The sequence below is a fragment of the Anticarsia gemmatalis genome, chromosome 5 (genome assembly GCF_050436995.1).
Source record: "Anticarsia gemmatalis isolate Benzon Research Colony breed Stoneville strain chromosome 5, ilAntGemm2 primary, whole genome shotgun sequence".
NCBI classification, from domain to species: Eukaryota; Metazoa; Arthropoda; class Insecta; order Lepidoptera; family Erebidae; genus Anticarsia; species Anticarsia gemmatalis.
In genome coordinates, this window is record NC_134749.1 from 10786253 (window position 1) to 10811275 (window position 25023).

Sequence of the window (25023 nt, forward strand, 5' to 3'; positions counted from 1 at the left end):
GAGTCCTAAGATTCCATTGAATAAATAGTAATATCTGTGTAATGAGATAACTGTCATTATCCACGTGTACATTAAATTAGTAAACAGATCCGTGATCACTATCTGAAATTACCACCACGGATGCGCACGCAATTATGTATTTAAACTGCGATATTTTTCAGAACAAGCCTTTTATTTTTTTAAATGACAAAAGAAGGGCAATTTTCCATTACTTATCGTATATGGACAAATAAATTAAAAATAAATTAGTACGGGCTGGGAACAAAAAACTGATAGACCCATGTATGTCGCAAGAACTAAATATTTTCTTCAGGTCATTTTAATTGTTTAACGCTCGCTAGACGATATAGTCCAATAACTATTTTATTTTGGAAATACACATAAGCTATGAATTATAGTCTAAATAAATTGTGCATGCCATAGCTAGCTAAGTCTCTAATTTGTCAGACTTAAAAATAACTATAACTAAGAAACTATTGAAGAAGACAGAGCAAGTAATTTTCATCAAAATTCTGTGTATATGAAGAAAAATGTTCCTAATTATAATATTGTGTATACAAAAACAATGCGCGGCATACAATGGTGGCAGGGTTTATCATTATTCTATCTTCAGTCATATTTGTTTGGCAACATCCTGACGTAGCTACCCTCTATTCAATGTTAAACTAAGTGCTGCACGCTCCACTGCGATTGTAACTGATATTGAATTTCGTTGGTCCAACCTCTTGACCTGGATGTAGTATTTAGTCTAAGAGCCTGTTTTTAGTATAATATGCATGTTATTTTACTCTAGTAGTATTGTACTAGTATTGCGGACCTTTTTTTTGACAGAATAAGTATATAGAAGAAAAAAAAAACAATATTCATGTTGATTTCAACCAAAACCCTTGAGATTCATTTGGTTCAACAAAAGATCTGTTTAAGTTTTAGTCATTTGTATAAATGTCATGGCCTATTTCAGTCTGCTTTTAAGATATATTAGTTTAATATTGTTCTATATTCATTATCTATTAATGTCCTATCTTATTTTAATGACAAACCCCTTTTGCCTATACGCAAAGGCTGGAGCTGAAAATTGTATCTTTATCATAATGAAGTGGATCTTTGAAATGGCGATTACTCCAAAACTAACCTACTTTTAACCACATCTGCAAGACTTGAAGGTCTCAAAATTTCCCAACTTGATTGAGTATCGGCAGGAGGGCTGGAGGTCGGAGGGCACAATGGCTGCTTGGAAGGGCATCGCGGCATCTTCACGGTGCGCGCGCAGACAGGCGCCAAGCCTCTCAAACATACTGAAGGTACCTTGTAGCCTTGTAGTAAAGAAGTTGTAGTACTGATCCTTGTCTAACATGTTGTATTGTGTTGCATGTACAGAATGTACAGCTTGTACTACAGTTGATAGATAACATTCATCGCGCTTCTTTTAGTTTTTGTCCAGAAACAAGTATACCTACTATAAAAAACAGAAGGACTTTTAATTGTAGTAACTGCTTACTAGGAAAACTATAGGTGCTGACCAGGATATTAAATAATTACTGATAAATGGCAAACTCCACGGATTGGCGCACTGGTAGATGTTACTAATATTTATCCAGAAATCTAGCAGCTTTTAGGCGCAGCTGTAGTGCTCGTCATGTATCTCCTAGGGTTTGATCAGAACTCCTACGATCATTTCAGTCTCACATCATATATAGATAGGAAAAACCTACATTTATGATAATTAACGGCAAAGCAAAGGTGAACCTTATCGCCGTACAATTGAATTTTGTTTAACAGATCCATGAGGTCGTGGGAGACAGACACAATGAGAGATTGTGATCATCAATTTTGTTTAAACTTTTGTATTACGCCTTTATGACTAGGAAACGTGTACGGTTGTTAGCGCGTTGATGAGACTTCAAACAGGAATGTATTATATTTATTATGATGAGGTTAACAATGTATCTGTTTTGATTTAATTATAAATCTAGGAAGCATGTGTCGCAGAAATCTATCTGCTGAATTTAAATTAGTTGATGACGCTTTTTATAAAAATATCTCGAATAAGGGAGGTAGTCATTTGATTTTCATTACAAATCTTGTAAACAGTTCGTGTAATATTTTATAGCTTTCCGGATGACGTGTTTTTATATTATATTGTGGGTTTTCCAAATATAAATAAACTTAGTTATCATGTTTTCGTCTAATTACTAATTAGTCGATTGCGCACTTGGGAAAACATCACAATTTCAATGTCCTAGTTAAAATTCACAACAATAAAACGTATACGAATATAGGTAGTTAACTAAATGATTTTAAATAATACTTACTCATGTTTGGTTTTGGTTCTTATTGAAATGACTTACGGAGGACTTAGCTGCATATTATTTAGTTTTAAGCTGTTACAACTTAAAGTAAGTTGAAACTAAGTGACTACTAAGTACCGATTAAAAGCAATTCTGACAATCAATTGTCATTGTTTCAAACTGACCACAGTTACGAAGCTAATTGCACAGATCTCTCACGATCCATACACTCTTGACTAACAATAAATTATATTTTAAACACGCAATAGATATTTTACACAGATAAAGTCAAATTTTATTGAATCAGGAAACAAAAACCTCGTGGGAGACGGAATATGGTTATTAGTGTTGTTATGAAATATTATCTTAATTTTGTATTTAAGGTGATATACTAGTTAAGTAGGTACGTTCGTTTGTAGGAAGTATTATTAATGTTTGTAAAAAATGCTTCAGCCTTGCAATTTTTTAATTAACTCGAAAGCTCTGCCTGTTCATAAGTATGACGCGGTTTTAGAGTTTGCTTGAGAAAACTTAAAGTTGAGAAAAATTGGGGATTCTGAATTATATAAATATTATTTTGGTTTTATTATTATTTTGCTGAACATCAAAGTTCTCAAAGGTAATCTAATTTATCAAAAATATAATTTCAAGCTTTTATTGATTAGTTTGTGCCTGTTGGTTTTCATTAGATTTAAAATCTGTTAACATAAAAGTAAATTAAGAAATTCGGAGGTAGGTACTTATTCACTTTATACAGAAAGTTTAATCACAAATATTATAAAAGTTTTTTATTTTAATTCCTTGATTTTTAAAAATTATAGTCGTGTATTATTACAAAAAGTTTTTAATTCCTTTTAAGACAAACTTTATACGTGAGAAGTACGTAGCGACATCTAGTGAACAGCACACTAAAACACGCCCATGCTATAACAACCGTAATTTATTACAATTTTATTAGTCTAAGAACTACCTATAAAATTATAAATAGTATTGTGCTACAAATTAAGAACTTACAATCAGGATTATGTAATAGATATATTATTATACGATAGATGAAATAATAAAACGCCTTTAATTTTTGTAGAGCAACCACAATCGTCGTTGACGCTTTTATAAAAATGGTAGGCACGTTCAAGTCCAAATCTTTAGTGAAAATTTTCAGACTAATGGGTCAAAGGTTCCCAGAGAAATTGACCTTTAATTCTTAGATCCTTTTCAATGGCAATATATATAAAAAAATCTTATATGAAGCAATAAAACAGGTAATAAGTGGTTCTTGTAGGTGTTCTCTTCGATATCGATTCCCTACGATTCTACAATAGCAATTGAAAAGTAGAGTAAAGTAGTGATTACCAGATATATTCGTTTCTATCTCTACTTGCGTATTATAAAACTTGCTAATTATCATTAAATCTCATGACGTGTCCAATAAATCTTTACTGGGAAATGAAGATTTCTTAATCAGTCTTGTTCTTAACAATAATTGGTGGTTCGTTATGAACTTTATGACGTCATTGTCGAAGGTGATCCTCCAATAGTTCTCTAAAATGTAATAATCAGACTTTAAATGCTCGTTGACTATCGAAATAATAGTGATTTTTTTTATTATTAGTGACTATTAAACTCTTTGATGTGTTGTTTGATATTTTATAACTGGGTAAAGGACTAAAACTCTCCAAATAAAAAAGGTATTTCAGTAGCTATTACTATATTTGGTATATTTTGTTTACCTAGTTTTAGTAATTGGCGGTGTTCGAAAAGGATATAATAGCAGTTAGGTGATTGGGTCAGGGTTCATGGAAAGCTGTAGTTGTGGTAATAATAAAACAAAACATTGATATATACAAATCTTTATTACATACAACTTAAAACTATGTTAAATCTATCAGTTCGTTAAGGATCAGCTAATATAATAAAATTTTAAAAATAATAGGTCAATATAACATCTAAGACTTCAAATTCCTAATTAAGAGCAACGTTTAATACTTGGAATATTTAATTACATTTTTAATATACAACTTAGGCTTGCTATACACATGTCCAGTTGGGGGTCGATGTTATTCGGGTGCATGTTTGGAAAAAAATCTAGAAACAAGCCGAATAAGTGCAGTAATTGCTTCGAGTCAGTTTAGATGTTCGATAAATACTACCCAATTGGACGTGCCGAACCGAATACCTATGTGTACAACATAATTGCAAAACATTTTTTGTTTTTAAAAGGAATCGGATCTCAACATTTTGTATCTCTACACTGACCACATGCGCTACTATTAGGCGTTTATATAAAATACTAAACAAAAAATAAAGCAGTCAGGTGAATTAAACGTTGATCTTCAATAGGTTATTACACAAAATCCCATTTTGAAAAAAAAGCCAAGGAAAATGAATTCGTATTTAAGGCAGTTTTACAACAAACAATTCAATTTCTATGGAAGCAGATGGAGCTATCTTACAACTAAAATTATTGAGCATCACATTTTAGTACTATTATTGATACCTATATACACTCGCCTTATATTTAATGGTTTGTTTCTTGTTGGTAACTTGTTCTAATTTCTGATGTTCGAAATATTTCAGTTTCTTAGTGACATGATTAGTTTGATAACATTCTTAAGGTAGAAATTGACTGCAGACTATAGACGGCACACAATACATGTTCACGGCTATACTGTATAGTATTGATTTTGATTATATTTTTTACGAGCAGTCATAGCCAAGTGGTATAAGATGCCACCTTCCACGTAACCCTTGGCACAGACCAATAACTTGTCGAAGATATGAATGTATTAAAAATAATTATAACTTCTTCTAGCCAGCGTGGTGGTCTCAATGCCTAATTTCCTTCATGCGGAAAAAGACCCTTACCCAGCAGTGGGACAGCCATGGGATAAAAACAATGTTTTCTTCAAATTATCATTTGCCATCTGCGGTCTGCGGTAGATATTAGTCTGCAGTCGTCTTCTACTTCTTAACTTTATTGGTATATAAGAAAACACACTTTTAAAAAGCAACAGGCACTATTAATAAGAAAATATAAAAATAATATTTGCATTAATTTTTTACACTCAAAAACATTTCACGGTGTGAAGCGTCGAGTCAACAAAAATAATAACTAGTATATTTTAAAGAATATTTCGAAGTTATAAAAAGAATATTCAACAAAAATAATAAAAAGGTATATTTTTGTTAACTTGGCGGTATTTTCACAAATAACACGATCATGTCACGTAATAAACGTTATAAATAAGTATGTGAGACAACACGCTGGTACATATAGTAGTTACTTAATACTTAGTGCTCAGAGTCCCGAGTTGCCGCAGTACTCGCCGATACGATCCGATATACATTCGAATATGTCAAATGACACGTCGCAGTTGCGGCCGTTGTCTGAAAAGAAAAATATGAGATTAAGAAAATTCTTTAGGATGCTTATCTACTTTTTAATTTTTATTAAGCTCTGAACTGCAAAGAAATAAAAAAATATACAGCGCATCCTTCAACCATGTGATCGTGTCAAACCAGGGATACACTAGGGGGCAACTGAGAAACTTCAATGGAAGTCGAGCAATTTCGCATGGCATTGGCGATAACTTTAATATGAGCAGTTATTAAAACATTTTTTGCGTTACACTATATTACACTTTGGTACAATTTAATCCTGTTTAGGAAATTTTTAGTAGAGGTAGGTACATACGCTTGTAATAAATATGAGTGTATGTGGACATTAAAATAAAGTTATTACTACCAAGCGGATCCATTTAGATATCATAAACTAAAAAACAAAAAATCTGGATATCCTATATCACTCAATTACGAATCATGTCATAAAATATATAAAAACTAAGTACTTGGTATCCGCACATCCGTGCGCCTTTTTCGAGGATGTTTACTTTCCCTCAAGTGCAATCTACTTGCCAATAAATAAAGTCATTTGGAAATGAAGGTATTATTGTGACTACTTAATAATCATTTCATATAACTTTACTATGCACAGAATTGTATGGTATGTACATACTATAAACTCTCTCGGCTTGTTTATTCGTAAACTATATGTGCATAGAATCTATTTATATTTGCTAGGAATTAAGGAACATTTCTTTACTTTCTTTCTTAAAAAGACGCTCTTGTGTAGCGGGGACTTTTACGAACATACAAACAACAGACACAAAGTACAACCAGACCCGAAACAACTATTTGTGGATCGCACAAATAATTGTTCCGTGTGGAAATCTGAACCACTACCTCCCGACGCAATAATAGCGTGTGGCGAACTTAACCACTGCGCCAGGGAAGCAGTCAAAATTTACTCGAACTCGTGATTAGATCATATATTAGCATTACATTAGATAACAGTAACTGTTTAAGTAACAAGGTAATATGACAAAGTGCATACATGTTTATTTGGATCTGGTTCATAATTATATTATGTAACATACCCATGGGCACGCTGCGGGAGAACTTGTCGTGGTTCTTCATGAGGCACTCGCGTGACGCCTCCAGCACCGCCATGAAGTAGCCGCGCTCGTTCACGCCGTCTGAGTACAGACCCACCAGACCCTCCAGTGTTGGGAACCCGTAGCCGTCCACCTGGAATACACAACATAGATACATTAGTTTAAAAAGTTTTATGTATAATAGATACATATTAATCTAATGTTAAAATAAACATAAATATATTCGCCTGAAACATTACTGTCGAATCTATACTAATATTATAAAGCTGAAGAGTTTGTTTGTTTGTTTGTTTGTTTGAACGCGCTAATCTCAGGAACTACTGGTCCGATTTGAAAAATTCTTTCAGTGTTAGATAGTTCATTTATCGAGGAAGGCTATAGGCTATATATCATCACGCTACGACCGATAGGAGCAGAGTAGCAGTAGAAAATGTTACAAAAGCGGGGATAATTTGGACCCATTCTCTTATGTGACGCAAGCGAAGTTGCGCGGGACAGCTAGTAAAAAATAAAGCAGTGTTTCATCCAACTTTACTTGTAGTGAATAATCAAAAAGTGTCCGGTGATTTCTATTTATGTTCGTGTTGCAGTTGCGATTTTAATTATGTGATAACGTTTTTCATAAATTGATCATTATAATTATTGATTGGTTACTATTATAAGTATCTATAGATTTTCGAAAGTTGTGCTCATTTTGATAAATCAAGAAGAATATTAAAGGAAATTAAGTTCCCTAGCGAAAAGGAATTTAAAGCCAAAGAGCAGCCCTTTTTCAGCAATTTATTATATTTCAAATATAAATTAACCTAGATGGTCGAAATTAAACCCCTAGGGAGAAGACCAAGGCCACTCAAGCAATAAAATTACGATTATGACTCCGAGAATAAATATAACGTTTATTGAATCCAATTCTTTGCGTCGTACACGATTTTATTACGCGACCCTAACTAGCGTAATACTCGGAATAAAGTATTTCATACAAAAGAAATTTATGCTGAAAAACGTTCAAGTAAACTTATGAGCTCCGACTATTAAATTGAATACAGGCTTTTTTGAATGTAACAAAAATAAAGTACAAATTACCGCTTGAACCGAAGTTTTTATGGCCGTAATATTCCTGGTCAAAGGGTTTCAACTATAATAAATAAGCAACGAATTGTTCTTTTTGTGATTTACGAGGCTGCCCTCATGTTTTATAGTTAACAAATTGGAGCAATCAGCTCGTGACAGAACTATAAAGCATTAAAACTCGATTATAAAAAATATTTATTTTTACGCGAACGTACTGCACGCCGGTCGTAATGAAAGGGGCCTAATAACAAAGTGAATTCTTAATATATCTAGGAGCGCTATTTCTCTTGATGGTGTAGTTTGATGCTTGCAATAGTAATTAGTTTGATGAGTTTAAAATGACTCTGGCACCTGTGATCTTTTATATTTAGATTGATTTATATAAACGTAATTTTTATTTTAAACGTTAAACCACTTATACTATTCGTTTTAGACTAAGTAATGTGTAAGTTGAATTAAATTGAAACTTCTCTATCGGATTAGTCTTTGTAACCGTATTGGTAGATATAAGTGTGTGATAAAATAAATCGATGAATGACTGATCGAAGATATTATTTCTACGAGCTTTAAAATTTACTTTATATTTTCAGTGTCAAGGTTGTGTATAAGGCTTTGTCCTACTGAAACAACGACAGAAATCCTATGGGAAGCCCTTCTATTTGCGTCTAATATAGCTGTCAGCGACGGGACTCTGCTATTCTACGTATTTGACATAACATATTGCGTTAAACCCTTTTATAGGAAAGCTTAAGGATTTATTCTTACAAATTCGCTTGGCAAAGAAATTCTCTTAAGCTTTTCACATGCATCTTACGCATCTAAGTACAAAAATTCTTGAGAATTTCTAATACCTATATACCTTATACGTAAAAAACAGAACAGCTTTGAAACCGAGTTTTCTTGGTACTGCTATTGAGTTGAACAATTAAAAGTTTCTCCATACATATTGTAGACAAATAAAAGCGTGCAAAATCATATTATGTATGGCGAAGCAGAAAGTTCTGTGTTCATTCAAACGTGTTACAAAAACTAAACTGTACTAGGGTTGGCGCATTTCCAACCTTAGTATTGGAAATATTGAAATATACTTTGTATAATTTTTATAGTGTTGTTTGTATAGGTAAAGTGTAATTATAATAGAATGTTTACTGTTTGTACGTTTATTTTTGTAATTATTGTTGCTATGTAAATATCACAGTTTATACTTTGATACATTATTTACTTTGTTATCTGCACATGGCACATTATTTTCACATCTACTAGTTTGGGGCTAACATATTTAATTTACGTCACTTTTTATATCACCGTACCGTTATCTCAAAAATCACTCTATTTATTTTTTCTACGAATAAACAAACCTAGTCAAAACTATAATCATACATTTATTATTTCGATCAAACGATCGTTCACGTTTCGTTGCTACCAACATCAAACTGACAACCCTACACAACCGAGTAAACGATGTAAACTACGATAGTAGAACTTGTAAGATCAAGTAATTAACAGGTAAAGCAATCAATGGGTTATACTCACAGCTTTCACTTTCCGGTACACGCACTGCAGCAAACACTGGAAAATATAAAGAAAATACATTAATTTTCTTACTATTAAAATATTATACATAGTATATAAATAAATTACTCAATTTGTTTCTATAAATCTCGACAGCATCTAAATCGAATTCACTTATTCTTTTTCTATAATATTCCTTAAAGTACAAGGATAGTTATGGAGTTAGTTTATTTCATAAATTGTAGAAAAATAATTTAAAAAATTTTAGGTGGTACAAAATTAGCTGGGTCTACAAGTTTCACATAAAATATTTCTTTACATACTATCTATATATATAAAACCTCACTCCTGTTTATTTTTCTGATCTTTGAAATACATACTACCTATTATATTTTTCACTCATGATAATATCAGTCTCATGAAGTGAGAAGCGGGTCATTAACAAAATACCTGACTCGAAACTACTATTGACTGCTACTACCACGAATATATATAGTTGAGAAATTCCTATAAGTACTTAGTACTTTGTCCGATCTAAGAAGCAAGCACCACCGCTATAACTCTGAGTTTTATGATAATTTTATTAGTTACATACATAAGTGCATTATGAAAGCTTGCGTTATGTAATCCGTTAAACTACCGAGAAAATTGCAATACTATGGTTCTTTTCCTCAAGCGTCAGACTAATTTATGAAACCTTTAGGTCAATTTCCTTTATTTAATGATAATTATGCGACATTCGCATTCACATCGTTATTTTGCAATTACAGAACTGATTTATTGCATTATTTTGCAATTAACATAAAGGCTGTTCCATATTTTTTTAGTTTGCTTGCAAGGCAAAGGCATCATTAATAAAATATCGAATTCAGATTTAAAATATTTTCAGAAGAGCCTTCTAATAAAGTTTCCTTTTTCTATGACGGCTTTCGTGGTGTAGAGGTTAAGGTGGTCACCACGCCACTACCATTGCGTCGGGTGGTCGTGCGTTCGATTCCCACACGGGACAACTATTTGTGCGCTCCAGAAATAGTTGTTTCGGGTCTGGATTTACTTTGTGTCCGTTGTACGTTTGTTAAAGTCCCCACGACACAAGAGCAATTAATAGTGCGGGAGATGTCTTTAAAAAAATACAATACAAATGAGATGATTCCTTCCAAGAATTAAAAGTAAATTAAACCTCTATAAATCAAGTTGTAAACTTGGTGATTTTAATCGCAAAGACTTTTGGGATATTTATTCTTTTTGAACATTGCGGTTCTCGAGGAATGCGATGTATCCGAATTCCGAAACGTTTTTTACATGGCTCTCATTAAGCGTACAAATTAACTGTTTCCTGTGTATCGACAGTTAAAAATACTAATTGAAAACTAAAGAAATTATTCCTTAACTAGCAATGCGACTCGACTTCATCCGGATACCTAATAGGTAGGTATAGTACAGTTTTATCCTGAAAATCCTACTTCCTTTAGAACTGAGATTCTATTGATCCAATACGAACCTTATGATGACAATGACTAACAACATTAAATAAAATAACTATCCAATTTTGTGTAGTTGTTCTAAAGTTCTCGGCGTACATACATTCCAATGATTCATTTTTATTTATAAAGATTAAAATTGTATTACTTTCCGTGGGAATAAGGATTACCGCTATAACACTTCATGTATAATACTCAGATATAAATAAATATATTTAAATAATGATTCCCCATGAAATTGGTCCCGGCAAATTGAATTTACTACGTAATTATAATCACGAATAGCTATGATTTACGATATCCTTAATGACTACTAATATAACGATGAAATTAAAATATGAGTTCCTTATTAGACTCCTCGGCTTGCGGCTATGAAACTGCTCTAGTTACTTACTCGTGTCATAACTATTTTACTGCCAGAGAAGGCCAACAGAGAATATTGGATACAGAAATAGTTTCATCAACAGACAGTCTAGTAGTTGTGGCAAACCTAAACAGTACTTCACGAGACCATTTCACCGTTTAGGGGCGCTATCACGTATATCAGTTGTCAACTTTTTGAAAACAACTATGCCGTACATTGTTTTCTCCCTTAGATTATAGAGATTATTACGTTACGTCAAAGCAGCAATGTGACCATCAACTTAACGTTCACTAATTGTCAACTAAGATACGTGATAAGCCCGCAGTTGCTATCGAATGGTTGTCAAAATTAAACTAAAGCAACTAAGTACCGTACAAACTTTGGTTAGAGTGGGAGGACGTAGACCAGCAGTTACGGCTAGGTATGTCTCTAATTGAAATTATGGAAAATTAGGAATTAAAATATTTTATCAAACACTTATTTTCTGATATCCTGTTTCCTCTAACAAGACACCGTTGGAACTCCAATTAACGCCAATAAACCAATTTTGATGGTCCGCTACTAGTTAATCAATCGTTGATTTGATATAAAAGGAAATGCCGATTTGATTGCTTCGTAATTCATTATTTATTGGCAATATTCGATTGGCTTGTCACTATCTGGATCACATTCCACGAATTATGTTGTTTAAAGACAGCTGAAGAAAAGTTAATAAAGGTCCTTCAACTCACGATACTCATATTTACGAGATCAACTCGCGTTGTTTTCATCCGTTTGCTATTTGATACGTACTCAAGTGCAGATAGGAATCTTTGTCTGTTGGTCTTTTCTAATTTATATAAAATTATCCTCAATATTAGTCAGGAACTTGGTTTCTTGTCTGCTCGTACATGAGTGTATTTCATACATCTGTGCCTACCCTTTGTGGTATAACATATTGTATGTATATATCAAGGTCGGAATTGGAGGGGATAACGGTGTTTTTGTTGTTTCTGATAAATAAGCACTCTAAGGGTTTATTTCTAGTGCTCCACTTCTACGAGCTATGGATTCTTCGAAATAATTTAATTAACTTACGCCAGCGATCCTCTTCTCATCATGGGTGAAAGGCACCTCTCTCTTGTCTCGTCGCCTCTGCGCTGGCATGGTGTGCTCCTCCTTGATCACATCCAGAGCCTCTGAAATTACATAAATATTGTAATTAGCAAGAGTAACTTAAAACCTGATGAACTTTAGAATACGACATTATTGATCGATCGTTTGATTCTAGCCCTGGTTTCTTCCTGTGATTCTTTCTAAAAAACTATCGGCAACTTATAGCTTAGAGTAACAAATATTAATAACATTAGAAGTCTTTTGGAGAAAATAGATACGATTGACGATTACATTAACTTATTATAGAACGGATTACCATTATTGTATGAATCATTAGAGATGTCGCAATCACAGTAACAATGTCTAGCCGATTACATAAAGCTATTAGTTAACATATTTGTCAACATTACTTAGATAGTTTGTAAACATTCAACAACACGCAATGTGAATTTGTTCTTTATTGAGCATCTAATTTCTATGCGCAAATAACAGTATTAAAAATTAGACATTTACTGCCTTACTATAAACGTTATTTTAGCTCTTACCCCCGGTTTCTGAGGTACATTTAACGATAGTTTATCTATTTAATAGTGTCAAAACTCATACAAAAAAAAACGCTATTGAATAGATAAACTAGTTAGTGAAACAATGTGACGATTAATATAATATATATGTATTTTTCATAAAACTGTTCAATAGTTGAAAGTTATACTTTATAGTTTAATAGTTTACTATCAATTTAGAACATCATATTCAATAATATAAGCATTTGTAACCTGAATACTTGAAGCCCACATTTCCATCAAGATAAATTGTAGGCAGGCACTCGTTTAAATCAAATTACGCGGTAACCATATACACACGTAATTGCCTTTACCTGTGCTTATTCACTACGCAATATGTAGTTAGTTGCTGTACTACTAAATAAATGCTTACACGGTTTTTGTTGGTTTACTCACTAGGAAAAGCTGAAGAGGTTCTTCATTATCTGCTTTGAAGACTCTTATCACAAAAATTGCGGACCGGGTCCGATATTGTAAATTACTTTAGAATAATTGCTTAAAAAGCTACGTACACTATTTGTGAGTCAGTTTTACTAGTTGCTTTTTGGATAACTTATTCCGAAGGCAAAGCCTCGCGAATTAGCTAATGAAAACCAGATAAGTTTGTTATACAAATTAAACACTCTACGCTACCTACAGAACCTAAGAAAAAAAATACATATACGGAAAAGAAAACGATACTGCAGGATTAGTCATTGAAAAACTACATGGATCGCAATTCGTAGCTTTAACAATATACCTACATCAGTAAATATTGTTTGCCGATATTAGCGGAAGGTATTCATAACTTATATAACAATTGATATAAATTTGTATTTCATTCTTTTATTTTATCGTGACATTTGAATTTCCGCTGTATCATGAATGTGACGTCACGTATCCTGGAAGATTTAAAAGTCAAGGGAAGATTGAACAATATCGAGACCTTATCACCTTGTTGGTGTAATCAGGCATACAGTTAGTCACGCCTAAGCCTACAGCATCTAGGAAGTGCTTGAATATATTTGACAGCTGATGTGCCCAAAATGGATTGTGATTCAACAACTTAGAAGGTACGGAGACGAATTGGTAACACAGCGGAAATGTTTATTAGTCATTCAGATATTGTAAAAATATTGGACATATATTTATTTTCTTATAAAAAGGTATGGTGACTTAGGTGAAAAAATAAAATAAATAAAAGAAAGTGTTAAAGTAATGTCGTGGGTGGTAGAGACACCATATACTTATCACGCCTTTTTCCCATAGAGGTAGGCAGGGGCCAAAGAACGCCACTTGATCCGATACAAACTTCCCTTCCCTCATTCATATCCATTCATCTAGTCATACAGGACCGTCGGTTACGAGTACTAAGCCCCTGGCTGCCATATCTTCCTATAAAATGTACCATACCGTGACGTAACGTAACAATTTCACGGACTAAAAAAAGCCAGCATCCCTTTTAATCGATTTATGACGCCTATCAACAATGATTCCATCTGTATTAATAATAATTGGTTTACTTTAATTTAAAGGTGTTGGGCACAGAAGTAATTGCTTCATTAATATTTCTGAATTAACTTTTGTTAACGCATTTACTTATAGGTCTGTGAGCTGATGATCACTTGCGATATGACATTAAGCCGTATTATTGAACATTATTTTAATATCGACCATTTCCTTTACCGAGTACAGCTCTAGTGACATTTACACGAAAGAAAGGGCAGAAACGAATAAGTCTTTTGGATTATGTTTTTCTAGTCATGTTACATATTCTGACTATTTAGAAGTAAATAAATATTTTTATGAGTTGTCTATTATCATACGAGCTCCATTTAGTTTGGAATCAGGTGGCCGTTAGTGAGTTGGACAAAAACATATTTTTTCCCATGACAGCTCAGAAATGCGGATAAGGGACATTGCATGCCATTTCAAGAAATGTTTTAAAGAAATTTTATCCTAGTACAAATTGTTACAAGTGAAAATATTATAAAATATTTTTACAAACTCAATAGTCATCAAGAGCAACATAATGAAGCGACACACTATCATACATTCACAAACATGTAACAGTTGCACTAAACGATCCAATACTGGCCGTACAAGTAAATTAAGTTAAAGCTGTACTGGCTCAGTAATGTAGGACGGACTGGTCACGATGAAGGCGAATACCACTCACTTTCAATAAGCTATTCTGTGAGCATCGATAAGTGAGAGGATTGGGGAAAGAATTTAAGGTTTTGTCGTAAAACTGTAAGGCTTTGTTATAAATTGGATCGAATCTTTGGAATTAAGGCCAGTAATGTTGTTATTAACGATTGAATTAAGATTACCATAGCATAGTTGTTGACTAATGCTTCAATGTACGTGACAAACTTTAAATCGTCCAGAGGTCACCGTTTATTCTGCATCAGAAGATCAAAGATTCCCTTACACTTTGAGCTTTAAAAACGCCTACATATTATGTAGATATAATACTTCAAAAGCGTGAATTGAATAAAAGAAAACATGTACATGTATCTAAAACCATTACACATATACTTCCACTTAATTTAATATTGCTCAGACATTTCACACTCCGAACATGAATACTAATTACAAATTAATCTCGCAAGTCTAACATCAAGTAGATCATTGAGTAAGTTCACCGTATAACGTTGAAACTCGCTACAAAATGTTAGTAACTCGATAATGGTTGCCCAATTATGTGTGTTACAATATCCTTGCGAACAGAATCGAAGGAAACCAGTCAATTACTGCAAGCTTCCTTCTATTACACTGATCGTTTGTGAAATATCTGTGCACGGTTCATTCGCGTTTGGCTAACTGTTTGTTTGTTGGGGCAAAATGTTTGCTTGTGTGAGTTCATAATATATGTCAAATCAAATGTTTTGTTCGTTTATGAACCATTTTTTTGCGCGATAATTTTATTCGAATGTATTGGTCACAAATTAGTTAATAACTTAAAAATCATAATCAGTTACAGATTCGGACATGTATGACGTGACTACTTTTCAGCTAATTCAAGGCTTGCTAGATATAAGAATGATCTACAGAATATCAAAATTTTGAAATAAGATAATTATTTGCTTATTTTCACTAATTTGATTGTTTAACATCTTTATGTTTATTACCTACAATAATTAACCCTGTAACTATTTATTTAAAAGAGCAGTTACCAAGGTCACGTAGTAAGTTCCGCGTCTTCATCTATTGTGATCCTAATAGCAGTCTATGCCATTGACCTAAAGAGAATCGTCTGTAGAACTTACGGCTAGCTATTAAGATATTTGCACATACGTATACAAATGATTGAAGACTTAATTTGAGTGTGGACTAAACCATTAGCGATGCTGAAAGAGGTTAACTTTGTAATTAATGTAATTCAACATTGTGAACTACTTATGCACTACTTGTGTTCCTGAATATTTATGTGAAACTCATACGTCCTATGCGAATCCTATATCATGATTAACGTACTAAGGTCCCTAGGTCAAAAAGGGTTAGCCGAAAAATATAGCCGCATACCTTATATTTATATATACTGCATTTTATCTGCCTATGTAAGCTTTTTCTTATAAGCCTGTGCCTTTCCAAATCGTTGTTATATTGTCATATCATCATTAAAAGAACTTAAAAGTTTATGAAACAATGAATATGTGTAATTTTAGTCGAATATCGGCTCGGCGGACATTATATTACATTACATTTTAAAATATTGAATTTGAATACCTTGTGAATACACATGTTAGGTATTCTGCATTTTATTGAGACAATGGCCAAATGTCAGCCACATACATTTTGCTTTATACCTACAAAGTATCCCGACATTACTATTAAGTTTTAAAAACCAGTTATAGTTTATTATTGCGGATCTTCTAATAAATATTGTATATCGTAAATCTTTTAAGGCCAATTGCAGATTCACAAATATAGAACGTGGTAGTAAAAGTGGACGATTGTTTGCACATAAATAAGTAGTGTTCGCGAAATGATTTATTAAGAAACGCAATAAATATTATTAATTTGAAATTTATCATTTTCTATTGGTACATCACATAGATTTATTAAGCCTCAGATTTGAAAATTATTGCTAAGTTAGATTATTGATTTGGAAACTTATGTGAATTGATATTTCGTTTGACTTTGACCTGGTTTTAGTTTGAGGAAGAACTAGCAAGCAAAGAACCTCTGCAATGTTTTAATCACAAAAATTTTAATATTGATTGAATTCGCATCCATTAAAAAGTTTCAATATTACCTTTTCAACATCTGTTATTCCCAAATGTGTAAGCAAAGGTACGAAATACACGTTACTGCTTATAAAATTATTAAATCCTTAGCAGTAGGAAACAATCGATTGACACATATAGAGCGCTATACCAGACTCAGAACTGCAATCTTACATTTTGCTTTAATCGACAATCGAACCCAGGAACTCGTCATCCAGAAGTTGGAACCATAGAGCAATCAAGGTTCAGTTTAAGTTTTAGAAAGATACCTTGAACCGAATAACTTCTCAAAGATACTAAATTCGTGTTTCGTTACGAACAAGAACCTCGCTTTGATTTAGGGCTATCAGTGATCTTGATAAGGTAAGGCCTATCTTGCATGCAAGTGTCAGTCTTACTTAGTGTTTGCAGTCACGTAATGGGTTAAAGGTCTCGTTTAAGAAGGCTTGCTTCACCTGTTTATCAGTTATAGCATGTACAGGATTCTTCGAGACAGATTTGTGGAGATCGAGCCGTTTTAAATTGCCTTGAAATTAGAATGCTTGAGACTTGACACAAGTACTGTGCAAAGATGACAAGCTGAAACGTCTTGGGTACAGAATTTCCTTAACTTCTTAGAGGCGCACAGAATTTCCTCAGCTTATCGCTATTCGTACAGACTTACTCCCGACGTTATTGAGTTGAAAATCAAATTCGATTGGTTTGAAATTTTTTTTTACTTGTGTTTTACGGCGGAGGTATCCTTGCTTTTTGCTCGACGTTTTGGCCGTAATTTGTGGTGGTTGTCATGAACCAAAATAAAAAAGAAATGTTGACCAAAATATCAACAAAGTCTTATTCAATTCATTTATATTATTCTATACGTACACGTAAAACTACTCAGAGTTATAAATGCAAGGTTATCTTCATATTGCAAACCTAGCTAAGTAGCTACAGTTAATGTAATAGCCATTTTTGCAAGCCTGTGTCCAATATTTTCTAGCCCTAAATAAACTACGACATATACAAACACAAATCAAATATGTTTCGTAAAGTAAGTACAGTCGAGTGCACATCGCATGTCCCGCCGTTGCGGTTGCAACCTGCTGCTTACGCAACACTGACGCAAGGGAGAATATGGGTCACTGGTAGAACAGTACCTGCAGAATGTTCTAGAGTTAGAATGTTGTTTGTTTATAGGCCGATCGGGGATATGCTAAATGGTGACACATTCATACATATTTAAAAGGTAAGCTGTTGAGTTGCAGCTTGGAGTTTATCTCTGAGATGTAAGTCACTTTTATGGGCTTACAGTCATTATATGACGTTAAATATAGGCAATTCTTCATTTGCTTGAGGCAAGCATACTTGGTTCGGTAGAGGTGACTAGGAATAACGGAGAGATGGTTATAATAGCCCAAAATTGCACAGTGAAGTACTCAAATCCTCACGCGATTTATAGAAATGTGTAATATTGCTGTTATTACCTAAATATTTTTATTAAAGTTTGGGTTCAGTTTGGAATTACGGTCGAATGACACCTTCTTAAGAAAGTCTAGCCGCCACTAATTGAAGAGCAATTAATATATCATAAATTGGCAGTTTTCATTAACCATTAAAATCATTATTTAACATTACGACCATTTTAAAACGTGACAACCGTTACACCATAATGCTTGCAGTGGCAAGCAACAAAAACAATAATTAAATACATTTAAAAGTGCAGTTATGATGCACTTTTTTGCTACTGGCCGGGATTGGGAGCGTTAATAAGGAACTATTAAAGAGGTATTGCACAAGGCTAATTATACGCTAAAAACTCTCAGCAATGTGTAAAAGGCTCCCGAGAGGTGACCGCGGCCACGGCATGGACATCGCACCATTTTTGGCAAAAGTGGGCGAACTTGGGTCTGACCTTATGTGGAACAGATGATTGTGACATTCAACTGCGATGAATTTATGCATATTCTAATTTATTTAGTAATTAGTATTAAACAAGGTTGTTAATATAGATCAAGTTTAGTTGCATTATTTTTTCCTTGTTTGAAACATGTCAAGATTATAGTGATAATGTTTAAGGTCATATTAAAAGATCATTTGAAAGCGACAGCAAAGGTAAACAGCTGGACCCTCGATTATGTAGTACCTTATCGGAGTACAAATTACAAATTGCTATCTATTATTATCTTACCAAATATGAACTGGTGTCAATGCTTTTAGTAATTAAAGTAGTTCTTTGTTAATTTATAGTTAAACTCTGTTTAACTGCAAAACGGCGACCTACCTGCGGTCTATCCTCACTACATGGTGCTTTACCGACCGATAAGCGGAATGCGGCTATGAGAGACGCAAAAATGATTCACTGAAACAACTATTCAGTGTTCACCCTTGAAATATTTCAAAACGCATTCAGAAATCAATACAGGTGTTTTGAAAAACTCATTTAGCGTTCAGACAATATGTCATAAGACTAATAAAGCTAGCAATTATTTGTTAAGTATGGCAATATGGCTGAATATGGTCCAGTATGGGCACATGACTCACAAATGATCTCAGACTGTACAGTTAACAGTTTTGAACGTCCTTATGTATTGCCTACGCAAACTTAAGCAAAGGCCAATAGATAAAAAATATGTAGGTTTTAAAGAATAAAGTTTTGTGTATTGGTTTCTAACGTTTATCATCATTCGGAAAGACACTAAATCTTTGTTTAGTATTTACATATTTATATACGTACATATTTTATAATATTACGCCCTGTTTCCATAGGGGTAGAGAGAAACCAAAGAACGCCACTTGGAACAATTCGTACAAATTTCTTTTGCTTCATTCAGTAGCAGAGTATTTATTCATTAAACTTTGCTATGTCTGCTTTGTTTTCGGTAAAATTGTTTGTATCCTATGATACGCATGTCAGCTCAATCAAATATAGAATTGATGTAAGATGTTAATTGCTCTTCACATAATGGATTATGCACTAGTGCTCTAGAGTTTCGAATCATTCGCTACGGCAAATTGCAAATGGCCTAATCAATTTATTTGGTTATACAATGTATACTGTCTTAGTCTTTTGTACAGCGTCACATCTGGCGATCCTTAGGCGCCGAACGTTTGGTAACCGAATGTTCAGCGCTCCGCTGAACGCGACATAAATGCCGCAGACATGTTAGAGGACTTAACCCCGGTTTCTGAGATATATTATTAGCGGTAGGTTATCTATTCAAAAGTGTTTTTTATATGAGTTTAAACGCTATTGAGTAGATAAACTACTGCTAAATGTACTTCAGAAACCGTGGCTTAGTCAAGTTTTTGCAATCTTTATGTGTATTTAACTTAACAAATACGAAAGTATGTTGAACCGATAACAATAATTGGCAGGGTCATAAATTGGTCGTATTTCAACAAAACTCACAATGCAGGACGAACCGCAGTCATAAACTTGTATATTTACGATTTTAAAAAACGGTACAGTACCACAATGCTCTTGTTGTGTGTTTAAATTGATTAGTCAGCGATTAGTTACACATTATATCATCGCTTATGTTTGTTTGGCGTGATAGTTTAGACAATAGTATTATGTATCACGGAAATCTTGAATGGTCTACAATGTTTTCAATTAATCACTTGCCGAATTTCAAGTTACATATTATAATTAATCATGTTTAAGAGAAACCCTCAAGCACTAAAACGACTAATGAGATAACATATTTTACTAAAAACTATAGTTTAAATGGACCTTAAAATTAGTGTTGGTATGGCTATTGTATTTATAAATTATACAAAGCGGTTATTTTAAAGTGACTGGCTATTATTGTTATGTATGTGTAGTGAAATACTAATTTAATTAATCTAATAAAATACAAAGACTATATTCTCAACGTAATTTCAGCAAATAATTGACGTGCTAAGATTGGTTTGTGATGATTTAGTAGCCCAGACACATGTCACACTGCCTGTAACATGCCGATTTCATACTCTAGCATAACAAGTTACAACTATATTCAGTGCTCTTACAAATGAATATGTATCGAGTACACTTCACGTATGACGTAGGAGCCAGCCCACGTTTCAACCGTTACAACGTTAACCTCGAAACTGAGCCCTGTTCAATCTGCTTTGAAACAATGCCACTGGGATTCGATACGGCTAATATTTTGACTTTATGGCTACGGATGTTCTAGATGTGTCAGACAATTGACCCCAAAAATATTTGTATTTGTGCAAGTTTGAGGAAAATTTTGAAGTTTTTGTGCGATATATACAAACTAACAGAATTTCATATATCAGTGGAAAAATTACATGTTTGGGTCTAGCTTTAGTATCGTGATAGAAGATCCAGAAATTGAAATATCAACAAACTATCTCTGCTACTATATTAAAATCATGTCGCAAGAGAATGGCCCAATAAAGTGCCCTAATGGTTCGTCATATTATTTAGTACATCGACACTAAAACCGAATATTTCATATTAATCTGAAGATGCTACCATCTTATAATATGCAGTAATAAATACGAATCTTTGTCTAGAGAGGCAGTTCTCGAAATAAAATCAGCCTTTCAAATCGTAGCTGATAATTTTTGTATAAGGTCACTTGTGAACGTATCAAGTTTGACTTAATTTGCACCTATTCAATTATTAAATAATGCCTTTGTGCGTCTGAATATAGACTAACAAATTATAGCTTTATAGTAGATTGACATTTGAGACTTCTTTGAATTAGAACACGGAAGTCGAGTGTTAGATGATCTATAAATGTAAAAAAGCTAGTCAATTTAAATTAAGACACGTTTAATTAAATAATAATACAACAGACTAACCAACAGACATTGTTAAAACATTGTGAAAACCGTGTGAGAGTTGTCCAATTTCATTTATATTTTTTATATATTGTATTAAACCTTTTTTGTGAATTATTCTGTCTATTATTATATTTATAGTTTTTTCGTACGTGTTTATGGCAAACCGACAAACGCTTTGTGGCGGCTTTGTTTTATGTAGCCATTTCTTATAATTACATTATAATATCCACTACTTAAGAATTAATGAACTAAGGTCAACATAAGCTTTTGCGAATACGCATTTATTATGCGACTGGCTTTAGGTTAGATAAGAACTATGAATGCAATCGGTGCATCACGTAACAATCATTAATATTCGGATACGCAAAAACCGGATCTATAAACGATATAAGAGGAAGGATATGCAGCATAAATACATAATTTTATTAACTGAAATTGCCGTTCAATTTGGTTGTAGATAAAGGTACAGTTTTATATAGGTACATATAGAGAGGCGCTTGTACATAGTCACTTGCGCTCACCTGTTGGTAAGCGATCTGTGAGATAAGCAACTCTTGGCGTGGTTATTCCATAGATTAGTGACAGTTTGATGATATTTGAACCGGGCGTCCCCGTGCTTTGTCCCGGCCTGATGGACTCAAGGTCTAATCCTATCCTAATCCAAAAGCTAGGATGTCCATGACGATGTTTAACTTCAAAGTTACAATAACTGATCCATATTTTTTTCTAATTTCTACTATAGATAAATCTGTTGTCTTCTGCTCGAACCCACAACTATGACATGAGAGTGAATGCTTATACCATCTGGCAAACACTGCAGAGGCATTAAAGTTACCAATTTGTAAATACTTCAAGATTCATAAAGCCCTATTGACATTCAACGTACACGGTATTGCACAAAAGAGCATTCAAACCGAGACTAGCTAGAAAGTTTTTTTTAAAGAACGCTCTCCGTTTAGTTGCATCTACGTAATTGAGCTCGTAATGTAGAGCTGCGTTTCATTACGTGTAGTGAGCGTTAAACTCAATGCGTTCACTTTCACCGTGTGAGCTGACCTTGACTACTCGTGACCGCGACTGATCGCGTTTTGATAGCGACGATCGAAGTGTGAAGCGTACTTTATATTTGTGTAAAGATTTTGGTTGTTTTTGATACGAATTATAGTTGTTGCGAAATAGGTTTAATATGTACTGTGACGATGTTTGATTGAATGGGTGCTGTTGTGTAATTTTTGTAGTATTATGTAATTTGTGTCTTGTATACAACACACGGAGTAAATTATACGTACATTTATAAACAAAATTTGTCACACATTTCGGGGATTATTTACATTTTCTATCTACTAACCCCCGGTTTCTGAGGTACATTTAGCGGAAGTTTATCTATAAAAAAGGCTATTGAATAGATAAACTACCGCTAAATGTACCGTGGGTAAGAGATTGACCACATTTGCACATTGTCTTAAAGTCTGAGCTAAGTCGAATTTTCCAGTAATTTGTAAGATTTCTTCCATATTGAATTAAAATAACATCTCTTGTTACGTAAAAATCCAAAATGAAGCTGGTAAAGCTACTAAACATGCTAGGCTAAGGCTATAGCCGTAATTAGGTCAGCTGTTAATGTTATCAACAAAAGTGCAAAGTTGAGAATAAAACCAATTACGATCTTCCCTTCACTCGCAATACAAAACGGTTTAATTTAGCGAAATAATTACAATCATTGTACGAGCAAGGACTTTTGAAGTGTATAAGAAAATGTACGAATTACGAGTACGAAATACATACAATTATGTTTTATAGTACCTAGTGTGTAATTTTATTAAATTATTTTGTTTACTTCCGCTGTTCCGACTTGCATTACGATACTTTCAAAATAATAAATACGGTTGGTGACATAAAAAGTTCATTATTTAAAACTCAGCTACATTACTTCGGAATGTATCTGCTTAGAAGAAATAGTCCCAAAAATATTTAATAAACCTTATACCTACCTATATTAACTACTAACTACTAACTAAACCTATACTAATACCTTGATTTAGTCGCGGTATTTTATCAAATTTTGTCTATAACTAAGTGTAACTTCCTTTGTTTCTAACTGGATTTCTTTAAGATAAGCAACTTATGCTGTTCTTTAGTCTGTTTATATTATTTGGTACTTTTTGGATACTAACCTCTTAGAATAGATAGTTTGATTTCGTCTTGACAAAGAGTTATGACTCTTTCGATTTTCTGCGGAGCAGTCGGTGGGTTGCGACATCTTTGTTCCTGGAATAAATTAAAACATATATTAAAAAAGCATGATAATTACATAAGTAGTAATTAAATTAAATGCACGAGGTTATAAAAACAAACGGAAGCTTATTAATAATTCATTAATGTCACAATAAACTAAAAAATAAAATACAAAAAAAAACAACTTATTAAAAATGTATGAGGCTTTTTTCAAATGCAAATCCCGCGCTTGGATCAATATTTCACATACAAAATTTACAAATAGCACAAACAAATAGGTTCTTTACAATGCTAGACTGTTTCATCGTCCACTATAAAATGTTTCGCAAATCTGCGAACACGATGTTAACAACCCTTTAGATTGCAATATAAAGTTAGCACATTGAACTTCAGTTATGTCGGTCAAGTAATGTGATAGCCATGTTTTAGTTATATAAATGTGTACCTGTTTGTTACATAAAACATCTGAACCGTGCAATAAAGGCTAACAGCTGATTGTTCAGAGTACATGGTAGCATAGACTTGAATGATTAATTTTATGTTTGCTTGTGTCATGAAATGAAACAAATATACATACTTATTTTGTGATATACTCGTATTTCATGCTATTCGACTCACACTGGTTTTCTTCTACATAATATGTGGGTTTGATAGTCAATTACCTAGAAGACAGTAGTATTTTTTACAAATAACATACGTATTATAACTATTCCGTTGCAATAAATCCTAATCTCTGCCTCACACAAAATATAAAATAAATAATTGTTAGTGAGGTGACCTAATGAAACTGGTAAGCCTAATGATAATATACTAAGCTTACATATGTATGCTAAGGCCTAAACCATTAATAGGTCTTAAAAAGCCTTTCTACTCTTAGGTTCGTATTAATAAACTGGAATAAACTTTTAACCCTATTTTTAGAACCCATTTTAGTATGAAAATAAGGTTTCTAAACCCGTGCAGCGCGTTT

The 25023-nt window shown here is 33.3% G+C and overlaps 1 protein-coding gene across 1 annotated transcript in view; it reads right to left on the reverse strand.

Annotated features, from left to right (window-relative positions):
• Window positions 1-4122: 4122 nt before the first annotated feature.
• Window positions 4123-25023, reverse strand: part of Obp73a (Odorant-binding protein 73a) — a 35640-nt gene continuing 14739 nt past the window's right edge. Inside the window, exons 2-6 of the mRNA XM_076114760.1 lie at window positions 23993-24086; window positions 12248-12348; window positions 9347-9382; window positions 6725-6875; window positions 4123-5675 (exon numbers count right to left, since the gene is read on the reverse strand). Of these exons, the coding sequence (XP_075970875.1) occupies window positions 5587-5675; window positions 6725-6875; window positions 9347-9382; window positions 12248-12348; window positions 23993-24086 (471 nt within the window). The 3' untranslated portion in view covers window positions 4123-5586. The remainder of the gene's footprint in view (window positions 5676-6724; window positions 6876-9346; window positions 9383-12247; window positions 12349-23992; window positions 24087-25023) is intronic.